Below are 12,837 nucleotides of genomic sequence, written 5' to 3'. Positions count from 1 at the left end.
GTGGTGGCAGGTGCACAGGCTCAGGTATTCCTGCCACATAACCAAGTTCCTTTAGAGGAAACTTGGTTTTGACTTTATGCAAAGTTCTCGTTTTATTCCCTCTCTTTTTTTTTTTTTTAATTCTTTGGTGCATTTTCCCGATCATTTTAGAAGTTTGAAGAGCTGGTGCAATAATTGATGAAGTATGGGGGAATGTCTCACTAAACAGTTGCACTTGTATGTCACTTTCTCCTTGAAGGTCCTAAGAGGTAGAGCGGTAGTTCTCGAAGTGTGTTGCCAGACTTGGCAGCAACATCTTGCTGCATAGCCTGCCCCCTCCCTCCTCCCAAGACTACTGCATCTGAAACACTGGGCATGGGGCCAGGAATCTTCTTGAACAGGCCTCCAGGGGATCCCGATGTACGCTGCAGTTCGAGCACATCTGAGGTCAAGGGTAGTGACAGTTGGGCTGAGTCTAAGGGAGGGGCCCTGGCATTCACTATTCCCAGCTCCTTCCAGGCAGTTCATCAGGATGACTAAGCTTCAGTTTTCCCATCTCAGAAGTCAAAAGTCTATCTCTTGCTGTCCAACATCTTTCAGAGTGGTGGGGGAAGACGATCATGACTTTAATTCATGACATGGTTTTACTAGCAAACAGGAAAATTCCTAGCTACCCATGAAATAGCGCCATTCAATGGGAAAAAGATTGGATTCAGGTTATTTGTGTTCCAATCTAGTGTCCACCCTGAATACAGCTGTGTGACTTTCAGTTGATTATTAGCCTGTCTGTACCTCAGTTTCACAGTCTGAAAAATAAGATAAAATTGTTTTCCTGGTCTACCTTGAATAACCATTGCACTGATTAAATGTAATAATGGATATGAATGTGCTTTTGCAAACTGTGGAAGTGTTGTAACTTTGGACAGCTTTGTTCTTCCCCATCAGTAAAATGGGGATAGTGTTCTAAAACTTCACAGAAATCGTGAGTAGTTAAGAAACTCATGACACAAAGGTTTGAACTCTTCTAAAGTAAAGTTTATTTCTTCATTTTTTAGGGTCTGTAGTATGTAAGGTTGGAAGATGTACAGGTATTATAGCCTTATGTATTTTATTATAGTGCGTCTATGTAATTATATATGATAGTACTTTTATTTTAACTGGTCACATCCTAGAGCAGTGGTTTGGATGTTGTGGCCCCAGACCAGCAGCACCAGCATCCCCTGACAACTTTGAAATGCACATTCTCGGGCCTCCCTCCAGACCTACTGAATCAGCATCTGAGCAGGGCCTAGTGATCTGTGTTATAACAATTCCCGAGGGGGCTACTGATGCTCACTGAAGTCTTAGAGGAAGGTATACATTAGGGTCTTTTTATTTTGTATTTTGTATTTATTTGTTTTTCTTTTTAAGATTTTATTTATTTATCTGACAGAGAGATAGTGAGAGAGGGAACACAAACAGAGGCAGTGGGAGAGGGGTAAGCAGGCCCTCTGCCCACCAGGGATCCTCTTGTAGGGTTCGACCCTAGGACCATGAGATCATGACTTGAGCCAGACAGACGCTTAACAGCTGACCACCCAGGTGCCCCTAAGGTCTTTTTTAGTTTTAATGATTTTATTTATTTATTTATTTATTTATTTATTTATTTATTTATGTGTTTGTTTATTTATTTAAGGGAGAACACTGGGTGGGGGTGGGGACTGAGGGGCAGGGAGGGAATAAGCAGACTCCATGCTGAGTTCGGAGCCAGACTTGGAGCCTGATCTCATGACCCTGACCCTGAGATCATGAACTGAGCCGAAACCAGGAGTTGGTGGCTCAACTGACACCCAGGTGTCCGTGTTAAGGTCTTAATCGAAGGGTCTGGCAAACAGCATCCTTTTCGTGGCACGGGGTGATTGCTTGTCTTTTTCTCCATCATGGAACTGCAACAACTATGCCCAAGCTCAGGTAGCCATGAGAGGATTCCTTCATAAACACGCTGCCGCTGCCCACCCAGCCTAGTAGAGATCTGGAATGCCACTCCAGCACATCTGTTATGAGGCTGACTTCAGGGTGTGAGGAAATTAAAGCTATTTATCACAGACCATTTTCCCTCAATGACAGGAGAAATGAGCCTTAGCCTAACAAGGCTTCAAACTGGGCCCGCGTTTGAAAAACACATAGCTTGACACACACAGTTTGAGCAGACTTATATTTCTTTTGACTTTTCCTTTTGAAAATGAAATTTTTGAGATGCACCAAGATGGTGGTGCTTGTTTAAGAAATATTGGAGTTGGCTTCATCCCAGTCAGTTTCCTGACTCAGGCATAAGTCCCAGGATGGTGTATTCTACTGAGCATTTCTTTCCTTCCTCTCCTTCCTGGGAGGGGATCCCTGGTAAGAGAGGGAATATTTCCTCTGAGGCTAAGACTGCATAAGAGCCATGTTATGGGAGGTGGGGTTTGGTATTTATCAAGAGAAGGGTTTGTCTGTATGGTTTGGCCTGCTGCCTTACTGCCCATTTGTAATGGGTACGGTATGGATTTTGAGAAGTAATTCTATTTTGTGCATGTGTGTGTATATATAAAATTAAACTTGTCTAATATTTATATTTCTTCCTGGTGTTGTGCATTACAGGCAAAACGTTTACAGGGTTTTATGTTACATGTTAGTAACTGACATCTATTTGGTGCCTACCATGTACACAGTGCTTTGCATCCATCATACTATTTAATGTTCACAACAATCCTCAGAGATGGTTACAGTCATGTCCATTTTACAGGTGAGAATACTGAAATACAGGAAGTTTAAATAATGCCTGTCACAGAGCTGATATTAGAGCCTCGATTTAAATGTAGGTCTTTTGGATTCCAAAGCCAGCGTTCTCAACCAGTGTTTTTCAAATTGTGTGTTGAGAAATCACTTTAACAAGTTGCAACTAGCATTGTAAAAAATTGAATAGAATGTGAAAGACTAGAATGTGTCATATTTAGTATGGGTAAATCTTGATGCATGAAACTTTCATTTCAACTATAAATATATTTATATCTGTACACAAATATAAGCACATTTCTGTGTGCTGGGCAACAATGTAAATGATATTTCCTCTTGTGTCACAGTCAAATTTGAAAGCAAATATTCTGGCCTAAAGGAGGAGGGGAGGAGGAATAGAGGGGAAAAGGGAGAATATAAGGAATAAGTAAATGAATGAGTAGCTGTCAGACAGATAGACAGCCTTCGGGAGAGGAAGAGGAAATAGGAGGGAGTGGGAAAAGGGGGAAAGAATGGACCAATCTGTGAAAAAGAGAGATGCTGGGGAGCAGGGCGAAGAGACACAGGGAGTCACATTGTTCTGTCCACCATTCCATTCCATTAATCAATCTTGAATAAAGATTTTTACAAAATGTGGCCCCTATATACAAATAATCTACTTCATCTGCGGTTCAACTGCAAACATGTGATCTGAAGGGAAACAGGCTGTGTTGGAGTTACCAAAATGCCCAATATGCTCCTTCCTAAGAAGCTGGCGAAGGCAGTTTTGAGTATATGTTATTTTTGTCTTTTGAGCTGACTGATTTTGATGCCATGACACTGCCTCTTGTGTCTTATGGGAAACCATAGATAGCAAAGAGTTTAAAGTAGTCCACTAAGTATCTTACTTCCAGAGGATTCTGGAATCAGTTAACAAAAAGTCCCTTTTTTCAGATGTGGAAATTGAGTGAACATTTTATAAAGTTTCCCTATAGACAATGCTTTCATAAGAGTCCTATTACTGAATCTTCATAGCTACCCTGCTAGGTTTCCCTTATGCCAGTTTTACTGGAGAAATTGGCTCAGGAAGCTCGAGTCCCTTGCCTCACTTTTTACATAAGAGGTGGTAGAGCTTAGATTCAAACCTGATTCTCTGACCCCTAATTCCATATTTTCCCCCAGTAAACACAGAGTAGCAACAGTGGGATGAAATACAGTGCTGTTTGTTATAATTTAGAAGAGTTATTTTTATTTATAAATCAGAGTCTGGTGCAAAGCCGAAAATGCCCATGGTTTTAATGTGTGGGCTGTCACTGTAATTCACTCCTCTCCCCAAAAGTATTTCCCTATTTCTAGGCCTTCCTTAGTAAATTGGAGTTGATATCGCTATGGTTTTTTTGTGTGTGTGACCCATTCTTGGCCTTTCTTGGTTGAAAACCATTATAAGTAAAAATTACATTTTTAGTTAGTAATAACATTGCATAAAATAACTTAGGTAGCCACATCTTGGCATCAACTTAAGTGGGTGGTCTTTCCTTTTTTAAAAAAAATAGGGATGCCTGGTTGGCTCAGTCAGTTAAGCATCTGCCTTCAGCTCAGGTCATGATCCCAGAGTCCTGGGATTGAGTCCTGTATTGGGCTCCTTGCTCAGTGGGGAGACTGCTTATCCTTTTGCCTGCAGCTCCCCCTGCTTGTGCGTGTGCACGCTCTCTCACACAAATAAATAAAATAAAAATCTTAAAAAAAATAAATGTCATGTATAGAGGTGAGTAAGCAGGGTCCCAGCTGACTCCATGTCAAAAGCCTTCATAGCCTGTTGGGAAAAATCCCATAATGTTTTCCTCGGCTTGCCTAAATGCCATTGCTGTATATCCTATCCATCTTGCCTGGTCTCATAACTAATATTTTCTTTAAAAAAGAAACAACAGGGAAGAGTGCTGACCAAGTTCCGCTCTAACAGCCTCTGCAGAAGTTTAATGTGGGTGTGTAATAGGGTCCTGCAGCCGAGGCCTCTCATCCAGTGTTTGCTCCTAAATCCCCTCAGTTGTCATAAGGATTCATGCCTCTGAATGTAAAGACTTTAAAGGAGATCATTTCTTCTCATGTCATGGTTTTATTCTTCCACCTTCAAAATATAAATGAATCACCCCCCCTTTCCTCTACTGGTTTAATTTTGCTGAGTTTTATTAAAGTCAACCAGATACTTTCAGGAAGCTAATATTCAGCTCTACACTCTATGAAAGCTTTGTCAATGCAAACATAACATATATCTCTGGGAAGATATGGGAGATCCTAGACTCATTATAATTTAATGACTTATAGGGCCTGATTGTTGTTTATTCTTTATTTCAGAGATCCCTGAAGACCCGCTTGTGGCTGAAGAGTATTATGCTGATGTCTTTGATTCCTGTTCTGAAGAAAGTGAGGAGGAAGAAGAAGAAACAGTGTTCTCAGCACCAGAGGAAGAGGTCAAGGATGAGGGACCCCAGCCTGCTTACAGAACATTCCAACAGGTATAGGCCGCTCCCCAACAGAGATGTGGAGCTGTCTGAGGTCCTGACTAGGTTGTGACTTCTCAAAGAGAGTCAAGGAAATCTTAGAACTTGAAGTGGGGGTAGGGGGCTAGCGTGTTTTGGGGTTTTTTTGTTGTTGTTGTTTGTTTGTTTTTCTCTATTTGTTTGTTTGTTTGCATTTTTGGGGGTTGGGGGGACTAGGGTTTGTTATAAAGGCCCAATGTGATGGGTCCAGGGGCAGCTAGGACTGCATGGAGTTCTGAGATTCTGGTGTGGACCATGTTGGTGAGGGAAGGGCTGGGGCACCCAGTACCTATTTCAGTGGAAAGATGTTACACGCTGCACTGATGAGCACCCTGTATACAGCTGTTAAATAAAGAATGCAAGTGTCTCTTTAGCACAGAGACGGAGATTTTTAAAAATACACTTTTCTGCGTGGTAATCAGATTTTTGAGTCATGTCCTAGTGCACAAATTAGTTCTGAGAATGAGGCCCAGAGATCCTGGGCTTAGGGCATGATCTTTCTGGCCACACCCAGCCTTTGTGGGCCCATCCTTACACACAGTGTTCTCTTTAGATAGATCTCTTTAACAATAGCAAGATTAAGCCCTATCTGGGTTATAGGCTAAGAAACAGTCCCAGCATGTGATTTCTCTGCCAGGTGTCTATAGGAAAGAAAAAAAGCAAGAGGTATGTAAGACGTAAGCAGATTACTTTGGGCAACTTATGCTCATAAACTTCATTTTCCTCTTAGACCATAACATGGTAAGCTTTCTAGTCTTAAAATTTCTTTTTTTTTTTTAAGATTTTTTATTTATTTGACAGAGAGAGAGTAGGCAGAGAGGCAGGCAGAGAGAGAGGAGGAAGCAGGCTCCCTGCTGAGCAGAGAGCCGGATGCGGGGCTCAATCCTAGGACCCTGGGATCATGACCCGAGCCAAAGGCAGAGGCTTTAACCTACTGAGCCACTCAGGCGCCCCCAGTCCTAAAATTTCTTAAGGCACAGAAGTTTTGTTACTGGGAATCATTAAGCTAGGAAAATAGAAGTCAATCAAGGGGTACCTGTATCAATGGAAACTTAATTCAGGAGGATTAATTGAAGTTTGTATACAATAATTTTTAAGGAATGTAATATTCAATAAATATTGTAATATTCAATAAATAAAACCAATAAGAAATGTTCTCAGGTTCTATATAAGAAAGGAGAAAGAGACAAGGAAAGGGGAACTAGAAGGATATGGATATGAGGCTAAGAAGAGAAAAGGATGAGAGAAAGAGGAGAAAGAGAATTTAGGAGACAAATACGTGAAGAGAGAAGTAGGTGAGTGTTGAGAGAAATACAGTCAAGGCAGTGATTCAGCATGCCAAAATAAAAATGCTTTCCTTCTATCATTTCCCCATTTTCCAATGGACTCTGGTGAACAACAGCACCTCCTTCCACACGTTTAAAATACAATTCCCGTTTCCTTCTGTGCCACGGTCCTAAACATGTGAGACAAATCTTTTTTATTTATTTAAATAATTTCTACACCCAACATGGGGCTTGAACTAACGACCCCAGGATCAAGAGTCACACCATGCTCTTCTGGCTGAGCCAGCCAGGTGCCCCAGGAGACAAATATTACAATATTGCAGAACCATCTTTCTGTGCCTATGGTTACAAAACACATCCATTTTTGCCCAAAGCACCAAGTGACAAAATTTTAGCTACTAGTGCTATTACTTTTTATTTTTAATAGATTAAAACTGATTTAGAAAATACACATGAATAAAATATACAGCAAACACCGCTCAGGTCAGGAAATAGAACTTTGCTAGCCACTCTGGAAGTCCCGTCTTTGGCATACTTATAGGAACACAGGGCTGGAAATCAAAATGCCTGTATACAAGACTAGCCTTTGTTACTTGCAGGTTGTGTGACCTTGTGCAAGTTACTAAATTTCACTGTGCCTCAGTTTTCTAATCTGTAAAATGGGACAATAATGACCCCTACCTCACAGAGTAGTCTGGGGATTAAAATGAAGTCATCAATGTAAGATACTTAAAATAGTATCTAGAATTTAATAATTAATTAATGGGGTATTAATTATGATGATGATGATGTTACCCAGCCATCTTGTAGGGTTTTTTTGGTTAACATATAATGTATTATTTGCTTTGGGGATACAGGTCTGTGAATCATCAGTCTTACACAACTCAGAGTGCTCACGAAAGCACATACCCTCCCCAGTGTCCATAACCCAGCCACTCTATCCCCACCCCCCACCTCCCAGCAACCCTCAGTTTGTTTCCTGAGATTAAGAGTCTCTTATGGTTTGTCTCCCTCCCGATGCCATCTTGTTTCATTTTTTTCCCTCTCTCCCCCCCACAACTCCCTGTCATACCTCTCAAATACCTCATACCATAGAGAGCATATGATAATTGTCTTTCTCTGATTGATCTATTTTATTTAGCATAATCCTGTGGGGTTTTAAAAAAGATTTATTTATTTATTTTAGAGAGAGCAAGTGCATGAGCTGGGGGTGGGGCAGAGAGAGAGGGAGAGACTCTCAAGAAGACTCCTTGCTGAGCATGGAGCCCAACACAGGGCTTGATCCCATGACCCTGAGATCATGACCTGAGCCAAAACCAAGAGTTGGATGCCCCACTCACTGAACCACCCAGGCACTCCATCTCGTGGATTTTTTATGATACTTCCCAAACTCTTTAATGTTAGTGTGAGATTTCACAACTGTGGTATTAAAAAAAAAATCCCTCCTTTTTATTTCTTAGGGCCAGTGATAAATATAGGACAGCAGTTTTGCTCTCTGGGCCGTGCATCTGTCACATGTGATATGATAACTGAAATTTTCTCTGCTCAGGGAAGTGTTAGAAAAAGAGTGATCTTTTTGGAACGGTGCCACAGGGGCAGAGAAATGGATACAGGGTAGGCTTTGTGAGTTGATTTTAAATCTATTGGGACAGGGTGCTGAGGCCTCTCACACCCACATGGGTATTTTGTCTCACAAAACTCTGTTGGGTAGTTATTCTTATTTCTGTTTTCCAGATGAGGAAACTGAGTCACTGAGAGAAGTAGGTTGCCTGTGACCACACAACTAGGGAAGGCGCTCAGAACCACGAATGGACCTGGGTCTGTCATGCTCACCAGCCAGTGTTCTTTCTGGTACAAAATGTGTATCAGGCTAGAGTAATCTTATATAATAGAAATAGGAGTGGAAATCTCGTTGAATAATCTGTGGAAAGATAGGTAACTATAGTCCAATTTGTTTTTCCTGTAATCTGATATAATTTTCTCCACCCCAAAGTGTGCGGTTGTGATGGGTGTCTGCTCTTCCCTTTCTGGGTTATTTAACTAGCGACACTCAAATTGTAGTTATAGAACACTATGCTGAGACCCGATCACTGTTGGCTTTGTGAATTGGGTGAAACCTGCAGCCATCACTGGGATTTGCTCTTCCCTCTCCCTAGTCTCACCCTTGACCCAAGTGCGTCCAAGGTCTTCGGTGATCCTTGTACCCATGGCTTTTATGTGAGTAGTCAGATCAAGTTGATTCTTACTCCTTCAGGTAGAGCAAAAGTCACATAGTTTGTATTTGATGGAAGCTTTCAAAAAGAAAAACAGCCATGGGCTTCATTGGGATTGATTGCTGAGTCCCTTGTGCCACCTGTGACAATCTTTTCAGCAGCAGCATCTCCAAAGTGGTTTTTATTAAGCACCTAATTGCTGCTGATCGTTCCTTCCCTCTCTGCTGCGTTAAGCTGAACATCAACAGCACCTTTATCACAAGCCATTATCATATTGTTGATAGCTACTCTGTGAAGGCTGTGGTCACTGAATTGGAACCAGCCTCTTAGATCTCAGGAGAATGGAGTTTATAGCTGTCATCATAAGAGGGGTTTCAACAGTATTTGTGGGACCTGTCACTGACAAGTGTTTTTGCTCTAATGGATATGCTTTAGGGCCGCAGATTGATGGGGTATATTCAGAGACCCTTCTGTTTTCCCTCGCTGCCTTGACCACCATTTCCCTCTGCAAGACTAATCAATGTCCTGTGTGCACCAGGAATACACACGCTAGGTAGACCATAGTGATTTCACACAGAACTCCCTCAGGAAAGGCTCTGTTTAATGAATGTGGCTTTCAGCAATACTTGTTTTAAGAAGACTCTTAGGACCATGATGTTTGTTCTTGCCAAGACAAAGGGCTGTGGAGGCCCATTTTTCCAGCTAATTCTGAAGCTTTCACCAAATCCTCTAGTGACTTTCAAATTCCCTCTGCACGGCAAAGCATTAGGAAAAGCGCAATGATCTCCTTGGAATGGTGCCACGGGGCAGAGAAATTGATATAGGCTAGGTGAGGCCCAGGAGTCTACTGAGGACTCTCGGATCAGGTCATCATGAGAATATGTGCCTCTGAGTGTCTTCTGGTAGTGGAGTCATTAGTTTAATCAAATCCTCATTGTTATTACAGTAACATCTAACATCTCCTGAACCTTTATTCTATGCCCTGTACTTTATATGTCGTGTCAGCCCAGGTCCTCTGGGAAGCAGGTGACAAGACAGAATTGGGGAAAGCTTCAAACCACGATGCTAGTCTGCACCTTAGTGGGTAAGGATGGAAGGGAAGGCAGGACTTCATGACACCTTCAACATGCAGGGCAGTTCTGGAAAGGTCTTCACGGTGCCCATAAGAGAGCCCCAGACAAAGACTGCCCTGCCCATCAGAGGAGGCCAGACTGGGCGGGAATGGCCTGGCTCTGGTTTCCTAATGCTTGAACTGTCTGCGAGCTGCCGGGAGGAGCCGATCCTGGAGCAGCAGCTGCGGGCGGCTAGCTGGCTTCACAGCAAGGCTGGCAGCAGGACGGCTCTGGAAGAGAAATGGAAGGGGTGCACCTCGGCTATGGACACATGGATATTTTATTTCATTCTTGCAAGTTCGCCCTTTAACGTGTGTATTCTAGTTGGACTGCATCAATCTGGAATTGAACTGGCGGGAATTCCAACAAGGGAGAAGGTGAGAGTGAGGAACGAGGTGGGTAGGCAAGAGAAAGGAAGAAAGCTTGGGTTAGTGATTTCCGTCCAGTTGTGCCTGACATTTGAAACAAAAAGTGGGCGCCCCAGATGGAGAAAGGGCTGAGGGCTATAAATCCAGAGTCCCCCACTGCCTCTCAGGGTCCATGCGTCTCTCAGGTTGAGAACCTCTTGGTGCTTTGAATTCTTGCCCTAGACTTAGAGTAGTTAAAACTATGTGTTCTTCATACAATGCAGTTCGTCAGTGCTAGTCAGCTCTTCCGTTTAATGCTTAAAAATAAACAGCATAATTAGTCTATAATTGGTTACTGTATTAAGCACTGACTTTAAAACTCAGGTCCCCTGAAAGATGAATCTGTTGTGATAGCCTCAGTTTGCACAAGAAGAAACTGAGGCTCCGTGAGGGGAATGCAGCCACCAAGTAGCACAGAGCTAAGCAAGTAGGAGAGCTGCAGATCTGACATGTGTCTTAGCCACTCCTTTACACAGTCTTCCAGGGCAACTATTTAATTATGGCAATTATAATCCCTCCTGTGAGGACTGGGTAAACACAGTAGGTGTGAGGGGATAGCTGAGGGCCACCACATTGTCTGGCCCTGTTCTCCTGAACAGAATTACTGAGCTGTGCACGAAGCAAAATTTACACTCGCTCTAGGAACAGTGCCGAGTTATGGAAATTAAAACAGAAAAGAGCCTGTCTCTCACATCTGTTACAGGATATAGAATTCTCTCCTCCTCCCATCTTTTTGTTTGTTTTATTTAATAGAAGATGCCAAAACTCTTGAGTCCAAACTGTAGGGCTGATTTAACCGGGATTTTGCATGATCTGACCTAACTGATATGACGTCATGCATGGGAGGAAACAGTTTTTGTCTGGAATTGGCCTCAGAGGTCATCAGTTCTAAGAAGCAGTCAGCCCCACTATTTAACATCTCTCCATCAGCATCACCCCCACCCCCCGCCGCCCATGTCCCAGGCTGTAAAGCAGCCCATCTTGCTGAGGCGTTAGAGGAACCCAGCGGTTTCATGTGTCACGCCTTCCAGGTAACAGGCCTTCTTCTTCTTTTTTTTAAGATTTTATTTATTTATTTGACAGACAGAGATCACAAGTAGGCAGAGAAGCAGGCAGAGAGAGAGGAGGAAGTACGTTCCCTGCTGAGCAAAGAGCCTGACGTGGGGCTCAATCCCAGGACCCTGGGATCATGACCTGAGCCAAAGGCAGAGGCTTTAACCCACTGAGCCACCCAGGCGCCCCGGTAACAGGCCTTCTGTAGACCCAGTGTGTGTTGCTGAAAGGAGTCACTTTGATGGGACAGTTTCCACTGCCGGCCCTATTCCAGCCCTCATTTCCAGCATGGTTATTCTGCCTTCCTTCTCTACTATTTCTTGTCCAGACTAAAGCATAGCTCACTGCGGGCCAGACAGGGACCAGCAAACCTTGCTGTTGGGATATAGCACTGTGGGCTTTGTAGGAGGTTTTAGCCCCTAAATCTTTTCAGTTGGACCCACCGTTGTATTGAAGATTGCACCTACACTTTTTGCCCCAATCCCAAAGAATGGAGGAAAAGAAGGAAGATGATAGGGTAGAAAAAGACAAAGCAAAACTGAATGGGAATGTACAGAATCTGTGTGCTCCTTTCAGTGTGGAGGGTGGGAGCCTCCCCTAGCCTCCATCACCCGCATGTTGGTGGCTAAGCAGAGGTCCACAGCAACTGGGGAAGGAAAGGGACAGCAAACAGCCCATGCTGGGCCCTTCTGTGCTACTTTTGGGGTTGGGGGTGAGCGTGGTGGAGTGGTGTATGCTGGTTTTGCAAAGCGGGTAAGCCTAGTTGGAATGGCACCTTTGGACTTCTCCAACAAGCCCCCTTCCCCTTCTGCCAGCACCCAAGTCATGTGTCCACAGCTATCAGCTGAGCTGAGCTACCTGGACCATACAGGGCATAAATGAGTCTACAAAGAATAGGAGGATCCTCCCACATGGCCCTTGCAAACAAAGGGCCCATCCCACTCTTCTGTGATTCATTTACACAGAGAAATTTAATTTTATTTTCTGAATATCTTATTCATCTGGAAAGACAGAGTGAATACCATTTCATGGTGTCTGGTCTAGGAAGAAAGGAGTGTGACACATCTGGGACATTGTTGGAGGTACTGTCCTTTCTACATGACCCACATAGGACCACATCATACCAGAGGAAGCAACAATCATTCTTAATAAGACAGGGCCAGCTTTGCAGCCCAACAGGTGCCATGCTAAGTCCTTTACGTGCCTTGTCCCATTTTATACTCACAGGCACTTTCCGGAGCTAACATCTTCTGTCCCACTTTACAAAGAGGAAAGTGCGACACAGAAAGAAAGAATAACTGACTTGACCTAGGTCACCCAGTCCATCGACAGAGCTGGAATTCAAACCAGCAAATTCTCCTTGTCAATGAGGAGACATGTGGGGTGAGTGCAGAAGTGAATGTGGAAGTTTCGTAAAGGAGGGGAAAAGAAGACGCTCGGGACCTAAGGGGCAGCTCCAAAATGTGTGAGAACGTGACCGGAGGATTTAAAATCGTGTTGAAAACACAGGACCAAGT

At 43.3% G+C, this 12,837-nt stretch overlaps 1 protein-coding gene across 1 annotated transcript in view; it reads left to right on the top strand.

The window, feature by feature from the left end:
- Positions 1-12,837, top strand: part of NEK11 (NIMA related kinase 11) — a 244,359-nt gene that overhangs the window by 140,690 nt on the left and 90,832 nt on the right. Inside the window, exon 13 of the mRNA XM_080823107.1 lies at positions 5,065-5,225. Coding sequence (XP_080679233.1) covers positions 5,065-5,225 — 161 coding nt within the window. The remainder of the gene's footprint in view (positions 1-5,064; positions 5,226-12,837) is intronic.

Source organism: Martes martes (genome assembly GCF_963455335.1).
Source record: "Martes martes genome assembly, chromosome: 1".
NCBI lineage: Eukaryota > Metazoa > Chordata > Mammalia > Carnivora > Mustelidae > Martes > Martes martes.
The sequence above is the reverse complement of the archived record's forward strand: the minus strand, read 5'-3'. Positions and strand labels throughout refer to the sequence as shown.